This window comes from Schistocerca americana, chromosome 2, assembly GCF_021461395.2.
Source record: "Schistocerca americana isolate TAMUIC-IGC-003095 chromosome 2, iqSchAmer2.1, whole genome shotgun sequence".
NCBI lineage: Eukaryota > Metazoa > Arthropoda > Insecta > Orthoptera > Acrididae > Schistocerca > Schistocerca americana.
This window is the reverse complement of record NC_060120.1, coordinates 1,034,775,135-1,034,797,477: the sequence shown is the minus strand read 5'-3', so window position 1 is coordinate 1,034,797,477 and position 22,343 is coordinate 1,034,775,135. Positions and strand designations below refer to the sequence as shown.

Genomic DNA, 22,343 nt, shown 5'->3' with positions numbered 1-22,343 from the left:
AGATGGTGTTGAGGATCAGTGGACAAAGTTCAAATCATTGTACAATATGCATTTGATGAGTATGTGCCAAACAAGTTTGTAAGAGATGGAAAAGAGCCACCATGGTACAACAACCGAGTTAGGAAACTGCTACGGAAGCAATGAGAACTTCACAACAAACATAAACATAGCCAAAGCCTTGCAGACAAACAAAAATTACATGAAGCAAAATGTAGTGTGAGGAGGGCTATGTACTGACTTGGCAGAAAATCCTAAGAAATTTTGGTCTTACGTCAAAGCGGTAGGTGGATGAAAACAAAATGTCCAGACACTCTGTGACCAAAATGGTACTGAAACAGAGTATGACAGACTAAAGGCTAAAATACTAAATGTCTTTTTCCAAAGCTGTTTCACAGAGGAAGACGGCACTGTAGTTCCTTCTCTAGATTGTCGCACAGATGACAAAATGATAGATATAGAAACAGATGACAGAGGGATAGAAAAACAATTAAAATCGCTCAAAAGAGCAAAGGCCACTGGACCTGATTGGATACTAGTTCGATTTTACACAGAGTACATGAAGGAACTTGCCCTCCTTCTTGCAGTGTTGTTCCAAAAGATTGGTAAAGGGCACAGGTCATCCCCGTTTTCAAGAAGGGACGTCGAACAGATGTGCAGAACTATAGACCTATATCTCTAACGTCGATCAATTGTAGAATTTTGGAACACTTATTATGTTCGAGTTTAATGACTTTTCTGGAGACCAGAAAGCTACTCTGTAGGAATCAGCATGGGTTTCGAAAAAGACAATCATTTGAAACCCGGCTCGCGCTATTCATCCTTGAGACTCAGGGGGCCATAGACACGGGTTCCCAGGTAGATGCTGTGCTTCTTGAATTCTGCAAGGCATTTGATACAGTTCCCCACAGTCGTTTAATGAACAAAGTAAGAGCATATGGACTATCAGACCAATTGTGTCATTGGATTGAAGAGTTCCTAGATAACAGAACACAGCATGTCATTCTCAATGGAGAGAAGTCTTCCAAAGTAAGAGTGATTTCAGGTGTGCCACAGGGGAGTGTTGTAGGACCATTGCTATTCACAATATATATGGTGCATAACATCAGAAGTTCACTGAGGCTTTTTGCGGATGATGCTTAGTATATCGAGAGGTTGTAACAATGGAAAATTGTACTGAAATGCAGGAGGATCTGCAACAAATTGACGCATGGTGCAGGAAATGGCAATTGAATCTCAATGTAGTCAAGTGTAATGTGCTGCGAATACACAGAAAGAAAGATCCTGTATCATTTAGCTACAATATAGCAGGTCAGCAACTGGAAGCAGTTAAATCCATAAATTATCTGGGAGTAGGAATTAGGGGTGATTTAAAATGGAATGACCATATAAAATTTATTGTTGGTAAAGCAGATGCCAGACTGAGATTCATTGGAAGAATCCTAAGGAATGCAGACTGAAAACAAAGGAAGTAGGTTACAGTACACTTGTTTGCCCACTGCTTGAATACTGCTCACCGTTGTGGGATCTGTAGCAGATAGGTTTGATAGAAGAGATAGAGAAGATCCAGCGGAGAGCAGTGCGCTTTGTTACAGGATCATTTAGTATTTGCGAAAGCGTTACGGAGATGATAGATAAACTCCAGTGGAAGACTGCAGGAGAGACACTCAGTAGCTTGGTATGGGCTTTTGTTGTAGTTTCGAGAACATACCTTCACTGAAGAGTCAAGCAGTATATTGCTCCCTCCTACTTATATCTCATGAAGAGACCATGAGGATAAAATCAGAGAGATTGGAGCCCACGCAGAGGCAGACCGACAATCTTTCTTTCCACGAACAATACGAGACCGGAATAGAAGGGAGAACCGATAGAGGTACTCAAGGTACCCTCCGCCACACAGTGTCAGGTGGCTTGTGGAGTATGGATCTAGATGTAGATGTAAAGCAGGAAACAATGTTCAAGACATTCATTTGGAATTTGCTGTGTAGCCGTGAAAGATGGACAGTGTTGATGACACAGAAAACACTTAGAAGCAATGGAAATGTGTTTTTTTTGGAAAAGTCTAAAAAGGATGATATGGAGAGAAAGAAAATCCAATGAAAATATTTTGGAAGAAACCTGGGGGGTATAGGAATCATTCATAAAAAGAGAACAAAACTTTTTGTGCATATACTTAGAAACAATCAGATTTTAACAAATATGTTGCACAGAAAAGTTTTGGGGAACAAAAACAAGGGGAGGCCAAGAAAGAAATAGTATTAAATATATTGGAAATAACAATAGTCAAAATTAAGAAAAAATGAAGAGGATGACACAAAAAAGAGAAGAGTGTTTGGAGTGTTGAGTTACAGACTTTGGAAATTAATAGGTTGACTAAATAGGTGAACACCAATCTTCTAGACTTAAAGTCCACTTTCAGGTGCAGGTTATAATTTTCAGTTTATAACCTCTCTCCATTTAAAAGGCATGAATGAAGTTTAAGGAGTGAATTCAAGAACTGATTATTTCTGGAAAACAAATAGCTGTACAAGTTGTTTCTTTTATTCATACTCTTGGACCACATTTTTCAGTGAATTAAAATGCAGTGAATGTTAATCGCTGGTTGATTAGCTGATTCAGGGAAGAGGACCACACATTATCATTGCAGTTCTCCATCACACACGTCAGATATAAACCAAATCTTGAAATTTGCTTACGGCTAAAAGATTTAATAATTTTACATTATCTTTAGGTAAAAATTACTACTATAGCATAACAAAATATGGAACTTTTGTGGCATTTGTAGCTGATGATGTTCACTGTACTTATTTGTAGCTGATAATGTTCACTGTACTTCACTGAGGTGACAACAAATTTTCGTCTTTGTGTATGTTGTATAATAGCTCCCAATTGAAATTCACTTAAGGGCAATGCAAAACCTTTGGTTCATTTTATTTTACAAGCTTTACACACATACAAAGATAAATTAGAAATAAAGTAATTTAAAAGTGGCAGTTTCTGTGTTTTTTTTCCGTAATATTTTATGCATAAGAGTGACGATGCTGTGACAGTGAGACACAAACATATACATGGACAAATCTGGTATTTTCAGAATCAATCAAGGTTTTTCTATAGCTGAAAACAAGTGTGACAGATATTAAGAAATGGGTAGTGAGGGTGTTAACAGAAAAGAAACTATGTAATCTATTGAGAAATTTTACAAAATGTCCCAAAAATAGTTGAAGAAACATTTGTTCCTAAAAAACATTCATTCTTGAAAAACCATTAGTTCTGAAAGCATGAAATTCATCTTGCTGAATGTTGATTTGTCCTTCTTTTTTTTTTGAGAGAGTGTTTATCAGTCAATTTTAATTCTACACTTTAAGTTCTGATTGCAAACCTCATAGCCCAGGAAACTGAGTTGGTTTGAAGTGACAGTCAAGAATGAATGATAATAATGTTTGATGAAGCTGACTGTGTGTAATAAGGTTACAAAAATGTAGGATCTGTTGCCTCTCTAACTTTTAGCCACTTAAAATTATTCTTTTTCTGGAGAATGGGAAAAGAAAGAAGCAGATGTATGTCTCTCTGAAGGAAGGAAAAATGAAGCTACAGCACATAATAGTTGACGATCAAAATCCATTGTGATAATAATAATGTGGTGGTAATTAATAGGTAAAAGATGAAAACTATATTCAAGTACTATATGAAAGGTACAGACAGGAATAAAAAGTTAGTAAATGCAAGAAAAAACTTGGAATGAAGAAGGAAAGCTTAGAAGACAAAGAAGACAAAAAGGGAAGAAATAATTGTAAGATCAGGTGAAAGTGTATCAAAGGATAATTCAGTTGAAAATAGTAATAAATTATGAGACAAAATTGTTGTTGTTGTTGTGGTCTTCAGTCCTGAGACTGGTTTGATGCAGCTCTCCATGCAACTCTATCCTGTGCAAGCTTCTTCATCTCCCAGTACTTACTGCAACCTACATCCTTCTGAATCTGCTTAGTGTATTCATCTCTTGGTCTCCCTCTTTGATTTTTACCCTCCACGCTGCCCTCCAATGCTAAATTTGTGATCCCTTGATGCCTCAAAACATGTCCTACCAACCGGTCCCTTCTTTTTGTCAAGTTGTGCCACAAACTCCTCCCCAATTCTATTCAATACCTCCTCATTAGTTATGTGATCTACCCATCTAATCTTCAGCATTCTTCTGTAGCACCACATTTCGAAAGCTTCTATTCTCTTCTTGTCCAAACTATTTATCGTCCATGTTTAACTTCCATACATGGCTACACTCCATACAAATACTTTCAGAAACGACTTCCTGACACTTAAATCTATACTCAATGTTAACAAATTTCTCTTCTTCAGAAATGCTTTCCTTGCCATTGCCAGTCTACATTTTATGTCCTCTCTACTTCAACCATCATCAGTTATTTTACTCCCTAAATAGCAAAACTCCTTTACTACTTTAAGTGTCTCATTTCCTAATCTAATTCCCTCAGCATCACCCAATTTAATTTGACGACATTCCATTATCCTCGTTTTGCTTTTGTTGATGTTCATCTTATATCCTCCTTTCAAGACATTGTCCATTCCGTTCAACTGCTCTTCCAAGTGATTTGCTGTCTCTGACAGAATTACAGTGTCATCGGCGAACCTCAAAGTTTTTATTTCTTCTCCATGAATTTTAATATCTACTCCGAATTTTTCTTTTGTTTCCTTTACTGCTTGCTCAATATACAGATTGAATAACATCGGGGATAGGCTACAACCCTGTCTCACTCCCTTCCCAATCATTGCTTCCCTTTCATGTACCTTGACTCTTATAACTGCCATCTGGTTTCTGTACAAATTGTAAATAGCCTTTCGCTCCCTGTATTTTACCCCTGCCACCATCAGAATTTGAAGGAGAGTATTCCAGTTAACATTGTCAAAAGCTTTCTCTAAGTCTACAAATGCTAGAAACGTAGGTTTGCCTTTTCTTAATCTTTCTTCTAAGATTATTGCTGTCCAGGCAATATGTGTAGTATCACTCACAGATACATATAAAAGAAAAACAACACACTATCTAGCTTTCAGAACTAATGGTTGCTTCTGTATGTAGGAGAGAGGTATGGGGTGGGGAAGGTCAAAAAGGAAGGGCAGGTCACGCAGACTCCAGGATGAGGGGTACCCGGTTTTGAAGAGTTGAAGATGTCCATGTGATGTGAGTGATGAAATAAGTTGCTGGAACATTGTTACTATTTTGAACAGCACTTAGCAACAGAATTTTGGTTGTTCCTGGTGCAGACATTTTATCACTCTTTGTTTATGCTTCCTTAGAGTGAAATACTAAAATATAGCTTCACAGAAAATAATTAATCAATTTCAATGAGTATAAGAAACATCAAATATTTAGAGACTTCAGAGAATAGGTACCCATGTTGTCCTTTCCTGAGACCACTGTGCAGCAAGAGTGACACATTATCAGAAAAGAGTACATGATCCAGGTTTTCTGCAGACACATCTCTGCTGTGATATGGATAACCATTGCATCATAGTGTGCAAGTCTAATGGTGTGGCAGCTGGAAACATACTCCAAAGATGAAGCATGCAGACAGTAGAATTCTTGTGGGAAAATGTCAAGTTTTACACACATTCATTGTGAAATTCTGGGAGTATATGGACCAAATGCAATGTCAGGTCCAGCCATAGCAAAATAGGTCCAACAATTTGACCAACACTGCACAGATATGGGTGATGCTGATTGGGAAAGGAAAGCCATTGACATCAACCAGATATGAAAATGTCCTGGCAGTGTTTCCAGCAGGCTGGAAGAACATTTGCAGGAAAAAGGATTTTACAATGATAAGGACACACAGCACTTCTCAATTGACTCCATTGTTGAGAAGTATATTTCTTTCATTGAGGAACTGAATGATTGGTAGAATGTTCAAATCATTGTTTACCAACACTTGGTGACTATGTTAAAAAGTAGTGTCATGTATCAATGTCACTTTGAACTGTAGTGCAGCATTCAGTAAAAGTTACATCACCTGCCTTAATCACTCTGTGTACACCAAAACATGCTACCAATATGTTCCAAAAAGCTGCGTGCGAAAATCCAATTTTTCAAAGGGCCACATCGCAAGTTTTACTGATTGTGGAGATAAGGGGTCAATTGTTTTGGACAGCCTGTGATGTGGTGACCATTTGTATACCTATCGGAAGAATGGTCATTCTGTAGTTATGCTGCAACACAGAGTCAAAATTTGAACATTACATATTTCCTCCAGATCAGCAAATTGTGCAAATCGGTTGGTTTGTTTGTGTTAGGCATGTAAGGTGGACTTAAGCAGCTTATAAAAGCACCATTTGTTCATGGGCAGTCCTGAGAGAACCTGAAGAAAATATGATTGTTGGGTACAAAAAGTACTAGTTGTGGAGATGGCCATTTCTATAGTTTCTATCCATGGAGGATTGTCAAAAGTTTTACATATGTTCTTAAGATGATATTCTTGGGAAACTTCAAAACTTTTTTGATATCATTATCCATTACCTTGATTCAGAGATTCAAAATTACCTTGCCTATACAGGAGAAAACTGCAGAAATTGGTTTTTAGCTTTTTGCTCCATGAGCTGCAATTAACAAAATAATTAACCATGCCAAGTGGCTCAAATTTTAACTATACATTCTTTATTCATTTGTACTTATGCATGTAAAATATGCACATAATCCCCAGTCTGAGGCATAAATATATTTTTAACTGGTGTAGTGGAACATGGAAAGGGTTCTAGAGTCATTGCAGGGTTTTTGAGGTAACCAAAACATGTTTTTTCACCAATACAACCTTATGACACACTGTCTCTGTATAATGGGCACTTCATGCCTATATGCCTATACTACTATGCCCAAAGTGGTACTAGAATTTTTGAGCTGCCAAGATATGGTGGAGATGGAAAAGAAAGGCCAAGGGAGACAGTGTAATTGAGTGAGGAGACAGTGGCTGTGGGATATACTGTAAATCAATGGCAGAAAAAGGATACAGTGTGGGAGAGAGAGAGAGAGAGACAGAGAGAGAGAGACTTAAATAGACAATTGCAGTGAGAGGCAGCTGTTGTGTATGTAGGCTTCATTACAAAGAGAGACTGGGTAAAAGGATTTAGAGTGTTATGTGTTAAAAGAGCATGCATGTGTTCACATGCCAAAATTTTTGTTGATGACTGAGGCAGCTGGTTCCTCCAATTTCTGTCAGAGTCTTTTAAAAAGGAATGTACACCTTTTTTGTGCTCTGACAGGAGCAACTTCCCACTGGTAATGTGTAACTTACTTTTTGAAGTCCCCTCATACATATTTAAAAATTCGAAAAAGATGCTGTTAGATAATAAGGAGAAACAATGGCTGAAATTATTTTAGTTAATATAAATTAGAACAAAATTACCCATCTGGTGACTCATGTTCTCTCTTTTTAGGTGTGTGCAGGATGATCAGCGTTCTTTTGCCCTCGGAATCCAGTGGATAAAGGTACGGCTTATCGGTACCATTCCTGCACCAATGGTATTTGGTGCCTTAATTGATGAAACTTGCCTCCAGTGGTTTGAGAGTTGTCATGAAAGAGGTGCTTGTCAGGTTTATGACAATACTTACATGGGAAGGTAAGTACTGGTTGCATTTGCATTATTGTAATATAGTCATAAAATTAAAAAAAAGATGTGCTGACAAGTTTTAAAGGCAAGGGGAAAAGCATGACGGTAGTATGTTGTGGCAGAAATAATGGATGTCCCATCACATTAAAGATGAAATGTCAAGTGTTGACTAGAACTGCAAAATGCGACTATTTATTCTTAAGTCTGTAAATTAACAACATTATCCAAGGTGAGGGAGAGCAAGTCTCACATGCAGTCATGATGTATGCACATTATGTGCATGTTGCTGCAAAATGTTATACGATTTGGGGGTCAAGGGAAGACGGAGAACTGTGAGAGAACTTGACAATGGGGAAAGATAGGATAGCACAGAGTATCAGAGGGCTGTAGGTGGAATAAGACCATGTAATGGAGTTAGAAGACCGGTATTTCCAGCAGGAAGACTGTAAGAGAGATGGGAAATAGACAACAATCCCAAATACAGGAGAATGGAGAAGGATGTCTGCTGTTGGAGTGTTGGTTAAACTGGAGAGAATAAATTGAGTTGTAGGAAACAGAATGACAAATGTGTCAGGTAGGGAGGGGGTGGGGGTAACAAGACAATGGGTCTTCAGAAGGAGATTACAAAGGACTAGAAGAGAGGTTCAGTGGAGTAAGAGGAGAGGGTGTGTGGGTATCAGAAGAAGAAGAAGAAGAAGGAGAAGAAGAAGAAGATGATGATTATGATGATGATGATGATGATGATGATGATGATGAAAACATAATGAAATAGGATAAATTGAGAGAAGATAAAAGAGAGACCCTGGTAGGAAAACATTAAAAAATGGTAATAACAGAAGCATAATAGGTGCAGGTGGGAATTTCAAGAGGTGTAGAAATAAAATAATATTAATGCAGATTCAAGACTTATGTGTCACAGGAAGGAATAGGATGAACTGAAGAAAAAATTCTAAATACACTTTATCAAATTTTTGAGTGATACAGAATAGTACTGTCCCAAACACAGTAGGTCAATTCAGTAGACTTCACTCACTTTCATTTTCCAACTAAGAGTGTACATCTCAAAATTTAAGAATTTGACAGTGTTATTATTTGTACTTGTTCCATCTTGAAGAGCTGTGCTGATGTATCATTGATGAACAGAAACACAATGTTGCTATAATTTCATTTCTGTGCAAAAATGAAGAGAAAAACCCTAGGATTAGATAATAGTCATGTTGTTTATATCTTAGTAAATAGTGCTATCCCACCATCATAGTATTGTACTTGGTTTCCCAAGGTCATTATCAGAAATATACGGTAACTTTACAGTAAACAAGTAGAGCAGTGACTAAGGAAAATGCATGTCACTGTGAATGATCATGAAAGAAGTGCATACACTAACAAATGTTTCAGTGTGACCTCATGAAACATCATGGTAAAAACTTGTGATAATCCAACTGAAGCGCCCTCATTCCTAGGTGCAATAATATTGTGATAGATTATTACGAATGGAGAACTGATAGAGTAGCTTCTTCCCTTGGGAGGTATGAGAGGCGATGAAAGGGATAGGAAGAGAGATGTGGAACTGGGGGAGTGAAATGGTGGGGCAAAGAAGGAACTGGGTGGAAAATAACATGAGAGGAAAGGCTGGGAGCAAAAGAGTGCCAGTAAATTGTTGGAACAGAGAGCATGGTGGAGGGACAGTTATCATTGTGCATTTCATGAGAGCTTTAGTTAGTGAAGGAACTAAATGTTGTGGTACGGTAGCATTTACTGAAGTCAATAGTTTCATGTGGTGCGGCCTCTTCGAAAACTGGGTGGTCAAGTTTGCAATGATTCGCAGTTTGGCAGAAGTCATTTGTGGCAGTAGGCAGGTGGCTAGTTGTCATAAGTATACAATGCTGGCAGAATGTAGCGGATTCCTACCTCCTAGAATGATGTATGCTCTGGTGGATGTGTGTATGGGACAGATCTTAAACCTGGATCACCCAAAGGGAAATGACCCTAGTGAGCAAAATTGGTAAGAGGGCAATGTAATGATAGAATTTCTTACATGTTACATGTGTCTGTGTGACTCTTGTGCATCTTCTGCAAGTGCAAGTGAGTGGTTGTCTTTACTCATTTTTTTTTTATTATTTGTATTCTGACCTTCATTACATTTTGTATACAAAGAGAATTCTACTGCCACAAGATCAGTGACTACAACAGTGACAGTGACTACAACAGTGACTGCAACACCACAATTGTCACTTCTCATATCTCCCAATTTTTTTCCCATGCATCTAAAGAAGAAATCTTATCAAGATCCATCTGGATATTTGTGCAGGTTTATTCAGACAGTACTTCATAACAGGTAACTGCATCATCTGCAAAACTAAGAGGTTACTATTAATATTGTCTGCAAGATTGTTGATATACATTTACAGGAAGAGTCCCAAAACACTTCCTGGGGCTCCAAGAAATTATTTCTGTATCTGTTGATGATTCTCCATCCAAGATAACATAATATGTCCCCCTACAAAGAAATCCTAAATCCAAATTTTGCTTGGTACCTTATAAAATTATTCTTGATAACAGATGTATGTGAGGTACTGAGTAAAATGCTTTTCAGAAATCGAGAAATACTGCATCTACCTGAGAATCTGACTTTCAGAATGTCATGTGAGAAAAATGTGCTTTGGGTTTTACATGACTGATGGTTTCTGAATCATTTTTTTTCAAGACGTCGTGTTACATTTGAGCTCAGAATATATTCTAAGATTCTACACCAAATGAATTTCAAGGATACTGGAGGCAGTTTTGTGGATCACTTCTGCTACCCTTCTTGTAGATGGGTTTGACCTGTGCTTTCTTCAGTCGCTGGTCATAGTTTTCTGTTCAAGGGATCTATGGTATATTGTGGTTAAAATAGGAGCTAATTCAGCTGCAAATTCTGTACAGAATGTGACAGACGTTCCATCAAATCTTGGAGCTTTGTCTATGATATGACGTCTTTGCACACTGTGTGGTTTCTTAGTGGATACAGGAGTGAGGAACAGGTGCTGTTCATGAACAGAGAATTCAGATGTTAATTAATTCTACATCTAATGTCAAATAGTAAAAATAATACATAACTTTGTTGCTGCAGTTGGAGTGTCAGCTGCTAACAGTAGATTTGAATTTAAAAATATGTATAGATACAAAAGATTTATAAATTTGTCACCATTCAATGCAATGTCTATTTAGAATATGTCGAGCCCTGACCACCATGAAAGACTGTAATGTTATTCACAAGGAAACTACATTGAGAACTGATCAGAATTTTGAAAAATGAGGAACAGTTACAGTACCATCATCTGGCGAAAAAATGAAAATAAAATCACTTAATCATCTGAGGTGATCCTCACCCCAATGTTAATGTTGTTGTGGAACCAAAGATTCCATGTCAAAAATGTAAAAGGGACAAAAATTCTATAACAGCTAATATTTGCTATTACAGTTTTCCTGTTTTTACTCCTGGTCATGCATGATGAGAGAATGGTTTTTATGGAATTTTTGTTCCTTTACTTTGTTGACATGGAATCTTTGGTTCCATGACAACATTGGAGTTAGTATGACCTCAGATGATTAAGTGATGTTATTTTTTGTACCAGATAATGGAACTGCAAATGTTCCAAAATTGGTTATGTACTCAATAAAAGATTGTGCATTAAGCACCTGTTCTGCGATGTTCTTCGTTTTTCAAAATGGACTTGTGCAGATGCAGCTGCCCCTTAAGAAGAACTCTTTGTGATCAGAATTGATTCAGCCATTGGTAAATAAAAAAAAATTGTGAAGTCAAAATTTTAGGTTCATGTAATGGTTATGTAAATGAAATAAGTGCTTGTATGTAACTTTTTGAGTTTTTATCATCAGTGTTAATTTAATATAACTATACAGTAATTACTGGGAATGGTTGTAATTTATAATGTTTTAGCTAGACGGAACTGCAAACTTGTTTTTTCAGTAAACATAAAAGTTAAGTTAATAAAACTATTACATTGTTTTCCTTTTACAGATACATGCTTGCACTGGCTTTCATAGGAAAGGCAGCATCCCTACTGTTTTTCTTCTTGGCATGGTGGTTTTATGTTCCTCCCTCTGGCCTAAATCAGGCTTTGCAAGCTGCAACTCCAACATCTCCAGACACAATGCAAGATGGACCAGGAGTTATACATACTATCAGTATGAATGGGCACACAAATCATGCTCGAGACATTGACTGATATTAAAGAAAACCATTGATTCTAGGACTGAATAACAGATGGCCAGTGTTGGTCAGTATTTTGCTGCTGGATCTTTGAGTACTTCTCATAGTCCATGCTAAGGTGCAATGTTCTCTGTAAAAGTCATATGTCAATGACTAAACAGGCAGCTTCCTACTTATTTTTTTGAATGAACCCGTCCACATTGTTGTCAACAGTGAAGACTAAAAGCAGTATTTTATTTATTATTGTCAAACCCCATGTAAAATATATTTGATAGAATTTATGTGAATAATGTGGTAGACTGGTCTCAGGTACATTCCATAAAAAATAGATTTCTTGCATATATGTTTGCTGATTATTTGCACTGAGTGTGAAGGATGTGTATTAACTTTTTGTACTTGTCAGTGTTTTGGTATTCTTTGTTAAAGCATAAGTGTCATAGCAAAGAAATGTGTTCACTATACCAAATGATAAAGGTGAAGGTGAAAGATTTTGTCGTTATGGAAATAGCTGGCTCGAATGATCTACTTAAAAAGTTACCAGTTGTCATCATGTGCAAAATATGTGCAGATAAACAAAATTACACCAAAGTGATTATTTCAAATGTTATTGCCTATGTACAACAGAACATATTGTACAGCGAGAATGAAAACTGATATTTTGTAAACTGGTACATACCTTGAATGTGGTTGTCAGCTGATCAATTAGCTATAATAATTTATTATTTCTTAAAATTGTAACTTGAAATTTTAAATAGAATCATTACAAATTAGTGGTTATAAAATGAGAAAATTACTATTACTGTGCAATAACTTGCCAGACTTTGCTGTTTTTCTAAGCAAAGAATATTAGTATGCTACTGAGAATAAGAACAGCCATGAAATACTTCCATGTCTGATGTTCTAATAAGATATTACCTCAGAAAGTGACTAACTGACATATATTACAAATGAAATTTATTAATTTTCTGTACTGCAGCAATTGATTTTCATGTACAAATAGTATTGAAGCACACAGAGCTGATAAATAAATGTGTTTTATAATGAAAATGAAACAGTAGTTTGTTCCTTTCCACCCTGATGTGTCGAACATGAATTAAGTCTAGGCATTTGTGTTTTGAGTATCTGATGCCAGTTTCATACCCCAATATTACTTGTTAATACAAACTGAAAAGGAATCATATTGTGGTGTGGATATACTTTCTACAGTGCCTGTTAAGTCTCGTGTTAAAATGTATTGACACACTTTGCTTTTCTGTAGAAAGAGACAGAAAAGTAAAATTTGGTAAGGTTGTTATTTTATTGAGTATGTATTCCTATTTTAAAAATGTTGCAGCTGATTTTTGTTAAGTACGTCAGTTTCATAGCTTAGCAAGGTGATGCAGTGGTTTAGCCACTGGACTTATATTCTGGAGTAATACACAAATTAATATCCATCTATTCTGCTTGTAGTTCTATGTGGTTTCATAATTACTTTGGGTTGGTTTCTGGGAGATTCCCGTAATAGGGTTGCAGCTGATTCCTTGCTCTTGTTTGTACAATTGGAGCTACATAATTGTGATGTGACTGGGACAGTAACCCTAATCGTCCTCTCTTCTGTTTCGTGGTGGTCAAAGTTGTGAAAGCTTTGTGACATCAGTGAGATGTTTCCTTAATGTTATATCTCATGGTGGTAATTACACAGCTTTAATAACAAATGTTAATTAAAGAAAAAGCAAATAAATTCAAATGAAACACCATGGTATTGTAATCCTAGTGGATACTGGTGAGCTGTCTGACCATTTTTTATGCTTTTCCAGCTATTAATGACAGCTGCTTCTTCAAGTAGCTTTGAAGTTGCTATCATGAGATGGAGTAGGTTCTATTTCATTCTCACTATCAGGAAAATGTTCCTAGCAGTATTGCAGGTAAAATATGGATCCTTTGTTTACCAGTGAGGCATGCTGATCATCCAGCCACTATAGGAAACTTTTTTTTCAGAAAGGAAGTCTTAAATACACTGTTAGAGGACATTAATATGAGGTATGTCCACCCTTCACCTTGATGATAGATTGAACTCTGCTGGGGACACTTTCAGTGAGGTATCTGAAAGTCAGTCAGAGAATGGCAGCCCATTCTTCCTCAAGAGCTAAAACTAGACAAGGTAGTCATATTTGATGCTGGTGTCTTGAAGAAAGTAATTCTAAAATATTTCTGTTTCTTGATGACACTAGCTTGGTAGTAAAGTATGTTCTGTGCAACACTGGCTCTATTTTAGATAGTGCAGCTCAAAACAGTAGTTCATGGGTTGCAGAAAATAAAATAATGCTAAATCACAGTAAGACTTAGTTTTAACAGTTTCTAACACACAATTCAACAAAACCAGGTTTTTTAACTTTACAGAGTGGGCATATGATCAGTGAAACTGAACAGTTCAAATTTCTAGGTGTTCAGATAAACAGTAAACTGTCATGGAAAGCCCACATTCAGGATCTTGTTCCAAGGCTTAATGCTGCCATTTTTGCTATTTGAAGGGTATCTGAAGTAAGTGATCACTCGACACAAAAATTAGTCTACTTTGATTATTTTGATTTGCTTGTATCATATGGTATTATATTTTGGGGTAACTCTGCCCATTCTCAAAAGATATTTCTGGCTCAGAAACGGGCAGTTTGGGCAATAAGTGGTGTAAGTTTTCAAACCTTTTGTTGACCTCTGTTCACTAGTTGGGGTATTCTGACATTGGCCTCTCAATATATATATTCTTTAACATCAGCTTATTCCCAAGAATTAGCAGCTTTCACTCAATTAATGTCAGGCAGAAATCCAATATGCATTTGGATCACACTTCTGTAACTCTTGTGCAGAAAGGTATACATCCATTTTCAATAAGCTACCACAAGTATTCAAAAATCTTAGCAGTAATCCAATCACTTTCATATTGAAACTGAAGTTTCCTCATGGGTCACTCCTATTCTGTCAAGGAGTGCCTTAGAAAATCAAGCTGATTCTCATGTTATATTGTTGACTGTGTTTACTTAAACTTATGGCTTGACTTGTTTTTGGGTTCATAAATATTTTATTTTATCTGTTATCACTTTATGTTATAATTTCATGTACTGGCACGTTCCATAAGCTTGAAGATTGCTCCTAAATTTGGCCCTATGGAACTAGGTGTGTAAATAAATAAATACCCCAAAGCTGTTCCATTGGTTTCAGGTCAGGACACTGGGTAGGCCAGTCCTAGAGAGGAATGTTATTGTCCACAAACCATTTTTTCACAGTTGGTGCTTTATGACAGGATGCATTGTCATGCTAATGGAAACATTTATCGTCTCCAAACTATTCCTCTACTGTACACACTACACAATATCCTTCCACATTTAGTGTTTACTTAAGTGGAATACAAGGACCGTATGCCTAACCATGAAAAACATCCCCATTCTGTAACACTGCCTCCTCTGAACTTCACTGTTGGTGCTCCACATAATGGCAGCTAATGTTATCCAGGCATTTACCAAAACCAAATATTTCCATCATATTTTCACAGGATACAATGTGGTTTATCGATTCATGTCATTCACTATCCAGCAGTGTCGGTCTTTAACTGTCTCAAGCATTACTTAGCACTCAGTACAGAAACGTGTGGCTTATGAGGAGATGCTTGACCATTGTACCCCTTTCTTTTGAACTCCCTATGCACAGCCACTTTGCTAGCTGGACTTCTGGTAGCACTTTGGAATTCTCAAGTGATTCTTTCTAGCTATTTCACAGGATTTTTTTACAGACAACCTCTGTGATGCCCAACATCACTGTGTGTCAGTCCATGAGGTCTACCCGGTTTTGGTTTAGCCATGTTTGTTTGCATTTCCACTTCACAATTACATCAACAGTGAAGTTGGGCAGCTTTAGAAGTTCTGAAATGTCACTGATGGGTTTGCTTCTCAGGTAGCATCCAGCGACTAGTTCATGTTTGAAGCCAGTGAGCTCTCCTGTTACTGCTTCTCCATCGCCAAAACAATATTCACTTCCTTGTTACTGTTGGATGTGCCTTTCATGACATGCAGTGGCCAATTCTGCATTACATTGGGGTGTCTGGATACTTTCGACAAGATAGTGTATCATAAAAACCCCAGCAGCTAAAAACTGCGAAGTATCAAAATTAGTAGATGGATACATATGTTAGTCACTTTTTTAAATTTTGACACAAGAAGGAATAAATAACCATGAAATTGAATGCCAGGGAAACACAGTGAATGCACTATTGCAAACTACATCATGCATCAGTGCCAAAGGCACCTTGAATTCCTGTGATGATCATTCTTATTAAAAATGCTGGAAATTTACAAAAATTGTAGAAAGCAAGAATTTGCATTTTTAACTTCGAGTTAGAGCTCATTTCTTATAGAGTAGAAACTTAGTCAAGCCATTGTATCTCTATAGTTGTATGTAATTTCTAGCATTAAAGAATTAGTTGTAAGAGGCTTCATCTCACTATCTGATATGCTAAGTAAGTCATATGCCAATGAAATCATTAATCAAAAGTAGCCCTAAGCATAAACAGAAAAACAAACAGCTAAAATGGTATACAGATGAGCTAGCTCTCACTAGGGAGGAGATGCTCAGACTGTACAGAATATATAAAAATTCTTGTAAACAAGGACCTGAGCTAGATAGTACTTCTTATAGAGCTTATCTAAAATGTAAAAAAATCTACAAAGACAACCTGTCCTTGGCCAAAAAACAAGTATGTGAACATTACATTGAAAGTGCTCCCAACAAATGTAAAGCAGCATGGGATATCATCAACCAATATAATTCACAAACCCATACACAAGATGCAATGCTGGTCCCAGAAGAAGTAAATAATTACTTCCTAACCACAGTGAGCGAGCTGATAAACAAAATCAAGCAAAATGGCACTTGTGCACTAGATCATCTTAGTGCTGTGCTCCATAGGATGTATACTTTCCACTGGAATGTTGTCACCCCAGAGGATATTGTAAAAGCTGTGACAAGGTTCACCAACTCCAAAAGTACGGACTGTTATTGGTTTTCTAACTATGTAATGAAAAAAGTAATACACCTTATCTGACAACCTCTTTCTTTCATTTTTAATATGTGTTTAGAATCTGGAGTTTTCCCAGATGCACTCAAAACTGCTAAAGTGATACCAGTCTTTAAAAAGGGAGATAAGCATCTGCCCCAAAACTATCGACCAGTTTCTATTGTCCCAATTTTCTCTAAAGTTTTTGAATATGTAATGTACAGTCAACTAAATAACTATTTGGATAAGCATGATCTCCTCGCCAACAGACAGTTTGCATATCAACATGGTAAAAATACCACTACTGCTGTCACTGAAGTTGCTAACCAGGTGTTAACTGCATTCGAAAATAAGGATCTAGTATCAGTCGTACTTTGTGATCTTAGCAAATCCTTCGACTGCATACCATCTAACACCTTACTTGCAAAACTGGAATTTTATGGCATACACAAACCATCTTTGGATGTAATCGAATCATACTTAAGTAACAGGAGACAGTTTGTATCAATTAAAAATAGATACTCCTCACTGAAGGAAGTTTGGACTGGAGTGGCTCAGGGCTCGGTCCTAGGTCCTTTTTTGTTCATCATTGCTGTTAATGACTTACCTTACCATGTAGGAACAAATCCAATTGTGTGTTATGCAGATGATACAACATTGCTCAATACACACCATGACACAATAGAACTGCATCAGGCAACACAGGAAAAACTAGAACTAGTAATGGATTGGTTTTCTTCTAATGAACTCCTGTGTAATCCTGATAAAACACAAGAACTAATTCTGGGTTTAACTACAGCTGTTGAAAGCAAATCAATAAAATTGTTAGGATTCCACATTGATTCAAAATTAAACTGGGAGGAACACATTAGCCATATCTGCAAGAGAATAGCAAGAGTGTGTAATCTCATCTGGAGACTGACAGATGTAATCACTAATGAGTATCTAAAGGTGGTATATTTTGGCCTCTTTCAGCCACACATTTCCTACGGCATATTGTTATGGGCACATTCTTGCTTTGTCAGTGAAATTCTGAAAATTCAAAAAAAAGTGATCAGAATAATGAGCAAAGTTAAGCCCAAGGAACACTGCCGCCCCCTCTTTATCAAGCACATGATATTAACTGTTGTGAATCTGCACATCTACACAGCACTGCTTTATGTCAAAAGCAACTTAAATGAGTTCGAGACCAGAGAGAACATACATCCCCACAACACCAGAGGCAAACTGGACTTCGACATACCAAAACACAGACTCACAAAGACTGCAAACTCACACAAAATAATGAGTTTAAAACTCGTCAATAAAATTACAGCATCTGCTCGGTCACTGACCAGTAATATTTTCAAACGTAAGGTTTATGACTGGTTACTCAAACACCCATTTTATAAGATAACAGAATATTTTGAAATAATCATTGACATTAGTATATAAGAATATTCCTAAAAGAAAAGGAATTAAATTGTAAAAACTTTACTGTAAAGTTATTGTTAATTATATATTTAATGTTCAGACCTATTCCACTGTAAGTGGTCAATGGTGAATAAACTGAATACTGGATATCTGCAGGGTGTTTCACAATTCATGTTACACTTTACACTTGTGGAAGGGCCTTCATAGATCAAGTTTTACGGAGGAACCCACGTCTGGAAATGTCATCCAATGACATTACATCAAAGTCATAGGCACTGGCACCTGTAAATGTATGTATGTACAGAGTGATTCTATGATGATGTTACAAACTTTCTAGGATGTTGGAGAAGGATAAATTTATCAATTTGAGGTAAGAGTTCCTGTACTGGAAATGAACAAGTTGAAAGTTATAAGCAAAGACCATTCTGATACCTCTGACAGTGGAAATGCCTGTACTGGTACTGTTGTTGCTAAGGTTGTAGGGTAGGCAACTTTCAGTGGGGGTAGTATGGATCAAAACAAGGAAAAATTGTCCAGTAAACATGGACTCTAAAATGCACACTTTAAGAGCTATGATCACTTGTTCAATACAGGAGATATGTTTCAAGTAGTGAACTTGAACAACTGCTTAAAGTGTATTTACTTGATTATAGGATGAGGTTCCCCCCCCCCCCCCCCCCCCCCAAAAAAAAATCATCAGGAAAAAAGTGGGGTCATCTTACACCTGCAGGTTACACTATTGACTATTGTTGCTGAGGTCAACATTTTTACATTGTTTAACAGATTCATATAGGGGTTGGTTTATGTTTACAGATGAAGCTTTGGCTATTGAGGTTGCGTGCAGATTTATTTTGAAGATTATGGAAGGGTAAGACAGACAAATTATATTCACGCTTGAACATGCTCAAGATTTCCCAATACACTGAAATGCTCGATATAGTATTGTGTTGCTTGAACAGTCATGTGACATTTGACTCGCACGGCACTAGTGCAAGGGATAAATGAGTAACTAAGAAGTAGCCACCACGACGATCTATTACTCTGCTTGAAATTTGGCAACACAAGAGGACATAGCATTAAATTCTATCATCCTATAAACTCATGTTGTATTTGAACAGGTTTGTGCTAAAAGCTCTCATACATGTGTGGATACAAATACTTATAGTGCTTCTTAAATAATGTTAATATGAAAACATGAAAATATCATCTTTAAAAACTGTTACTTGATTCTGAACACAATATTTAATTTGGTTGCGAGACAGTGTTTTGATTTATCAAGTGGGTTGCAAATGAGAAATTCAATCACTGTTCATGTATTAGAGTACTGGCTAAAAATGTTACTGCCTTTTAATCAGCTTTTGAACAAGATGGTGACATTCATATGAAGCAAGAAAGAATATTAATCTAGAATTAAACATCTAAAAATGAAATAAATCATATTAAACTGACTGTAACTGTTATTGTGAGAATAAATTACAGCGGGGAGACCCGTCATGAAAATAATACTGACAGACATTTGCTAGATCGTGTGATGAGCAAAAGTTTGAGAGCTGGGCTGAATTGTGATTGCAATCTTTTATATATTTATTAGTTGGTATATATGTATTAGTTGACATACGACCTGAATCCTTTTGCAGTCCATGTTTCACAATGGCTCAAGCACAGCACTATGGAAGAGGGGCCAGAGGTGTACTCAACATGTTACCTGCGGCAATGTCATCATCATTCACCATGAGGTATGATGGGAACGAAAAGGGGTGTGTCACTTGCTAGTTCTATACAGCCAATGAGAGGGTGGCTGGGAGACAATATATTTGGAAACAAGAAACATTGTCACATACTCATGTCAGTAGACATGCAACATCCAATATTTATTCAGCCAAAAACCACTACGTTCTCAGGTCCCACCACAAAAACAGACTCAAAAATTGCAACGTATTTGGAAAGAACAGCCAAATATTTGAGATAATGAAGATATAAATTTCACAGCTGTGCTATTAGAATGATGGTGATGATTAAAAATAATGATACCCCAGATCACAACTTAGTAAGCAAAACAGGTAGTGAAGATAAAAATTAATGTTAACCAATTCTTTACTTTGTTTCTCAAAATGTAGGCAATCAATAAATGGCCTAAGTTTAGAATATCTATAATGATAGATACTTTGTGTGTAAAACAGTTTATAAATAAATTTTTCTCAAGAATCCTCTTAAAAGAAATGGGGGTGAGGAGGGGGTTATTTTATATTCAGGATCGTCTTACACTCAGGTAAATACAATAGCTCCTCAAGTACAAATTTTATAGCCCATGTTTACTGGACATTTTTTCCTTGTTTTGGTCCATACTACCCCCTCTGAACATTACCTACCCTACAGTCTTGGCAACAACAGCACTAGTACATGTATTTCACTGTCACAGGTATCAGAATGGTTTTTGCTTATAACTTTCAACTTGTTCTTTTCCAGTACAGGGACCCTTCCCTCAGATTCATACTTTTCTCCTTCTCCATCATCCCAGAAAGTTTGTAACATCATCATGGAATCACTGTGTAAATACATATATTCACAGGCAATGGTGCCTATAACTTTTATGTCTGTAACATTGTTGGATGACTTTTCTGGACAGGGGTTCCTGTGTAAAACTTTATTTACTAAGTTCTGTCTACAACCTCTAGAAGTGTAACATTAATTATGAAACACTCTGTATATAAAAATTTATTTTCCATAATACGTTTATGCCCTGTCCTGGATTTTCCATTGCTGTGTTCATTGATGTTCACTATGTTGAATGTTAGATTATTCAGCTTATTCCATGGAATGTCCATTCATATTACGAACTTCATTTCACTCAGATCTGATTACTGGATTGGTAAGAAACATAGCTTTCACATTTAAACAGATCACATGACACACAACTATTCATTTTCTTATAACAGTGTAATTCATGATGACTGGTACTGATGAATAACTAACTAAGAAGTTATAATGAAGGTAATTTTTGACAGTATAATGTAATTGGATAGATAAAAAAAAAATCTATTCAGCAATCGGTGACAGGGAAATACACACATAAAAGAAGGTTATACTTATGCAAGCTATCAGAGCCATTGGCTCTTTCTTTTGACAGAAGTGTTGAAGGGGAAGGAATAGGGGTGAGAGAAAAGGACTGAGAGGTTTAGGAAAAGTGGTAGACTACGTGGAAGTCACCCAGAACTCCCCTTACTGGAGAGGATGAGAAGCAAAGACTGATTGTTGCAGATGACACGGGACAAGATTTGAAAACCCGGAAACTTAAAGATGGAAGATAGGGGGTGGGAGGGGGCAGGTGGGGGGGGGGGGGGGGGGGCAACAAGAAACAGACATGTCAGAAAATGAAACAAAAACTAAAACAGGATGAAGAAAGAAGTAGTTACTGTGAAGAAATACTGAGACCGGAGAAGTTAACATAAATTAAGGCAAGGTGGGTGGTGAGAACCAAGGAAGGACATGTTGTAGTGCTAGTTCCCACCTGCAGAGTTCTGAGAAACCAGTGTCTGGGGGAAGAATCCAGATGGTACATGTGGAGAAACAGGTACTGAGGTCATGATTGTCATGTTGCCTATGCCCATTCATCCTAACTGATAACTTGATGGTAGTCATGCTTATTTAAAAGTTCGAACAGTGTTTACTTAACAGCTGCTACATGAAATGTTGTTTCACACGTGGCTCTCCCTTTGATAGTATATGTTCTGCCAGTTACTGGGCTGGTATAGGTGGTGGTAGGAGGGTGCATAGGGCAAGTCTTGCAGTGGGGATGGTCACAGAGGTAGGAGACATATAGCAGTGAGATGGGTGCAAAAGAAGCATAGGGTCTGAAAAGGATATTGTGGAGATTTGGAGGGTGATGAAAAGCTATTATAGGTGTGATGGGCAAAATCTCATACAGAATGGATCTCAGTTCAGGGCACAATTTCAGGCAGTCCTGTGTTGTCCTTGCCACTAACCTGGCCATAATTTACATTAATATCTTCACTCCATTTTAGTTTTATATTTATTTCATATTTTGACCTGTCTGTTCTTTGCTGCAAAGTCCCACCTCTGTTTGGTCTTCAC

General features: G+C 37.0%; 1 protein-coding gene across 2 annotated transcripts in view; it reads left to right on the top strand.

The window, feature by feature from the left end:
* Positions 1 to 12,828, top strand: part of LOC124594925 (solute carrier organic anion transporter family member 4A1) — a 539,939-nt gene extending 527,111 nt beyond the window's left edge. For both annotated transcript variants that reach the window (XM_047133418.1, XM_047133417.1), the window contains exons 10-11: positions 7,432 to 7,614; positions 11,624 to 12,828. In XM_047133418.1, coding sequence (XP_046989374.1) covers positions 7,432 to 7,614; positions 11,624 to 11,831 — 391 coding nt within the window. In that variant the 3' untranslated portion in view covers positions 11,832 to 12,828. The remainder of the gene's footprint in view (positions 1 to 7,431; positions 7,615 to 11,623) is intronic.
* The last annotated feature ends 9,515 nt before the right edge of the window (positions 12,829 to 22,343 follow it).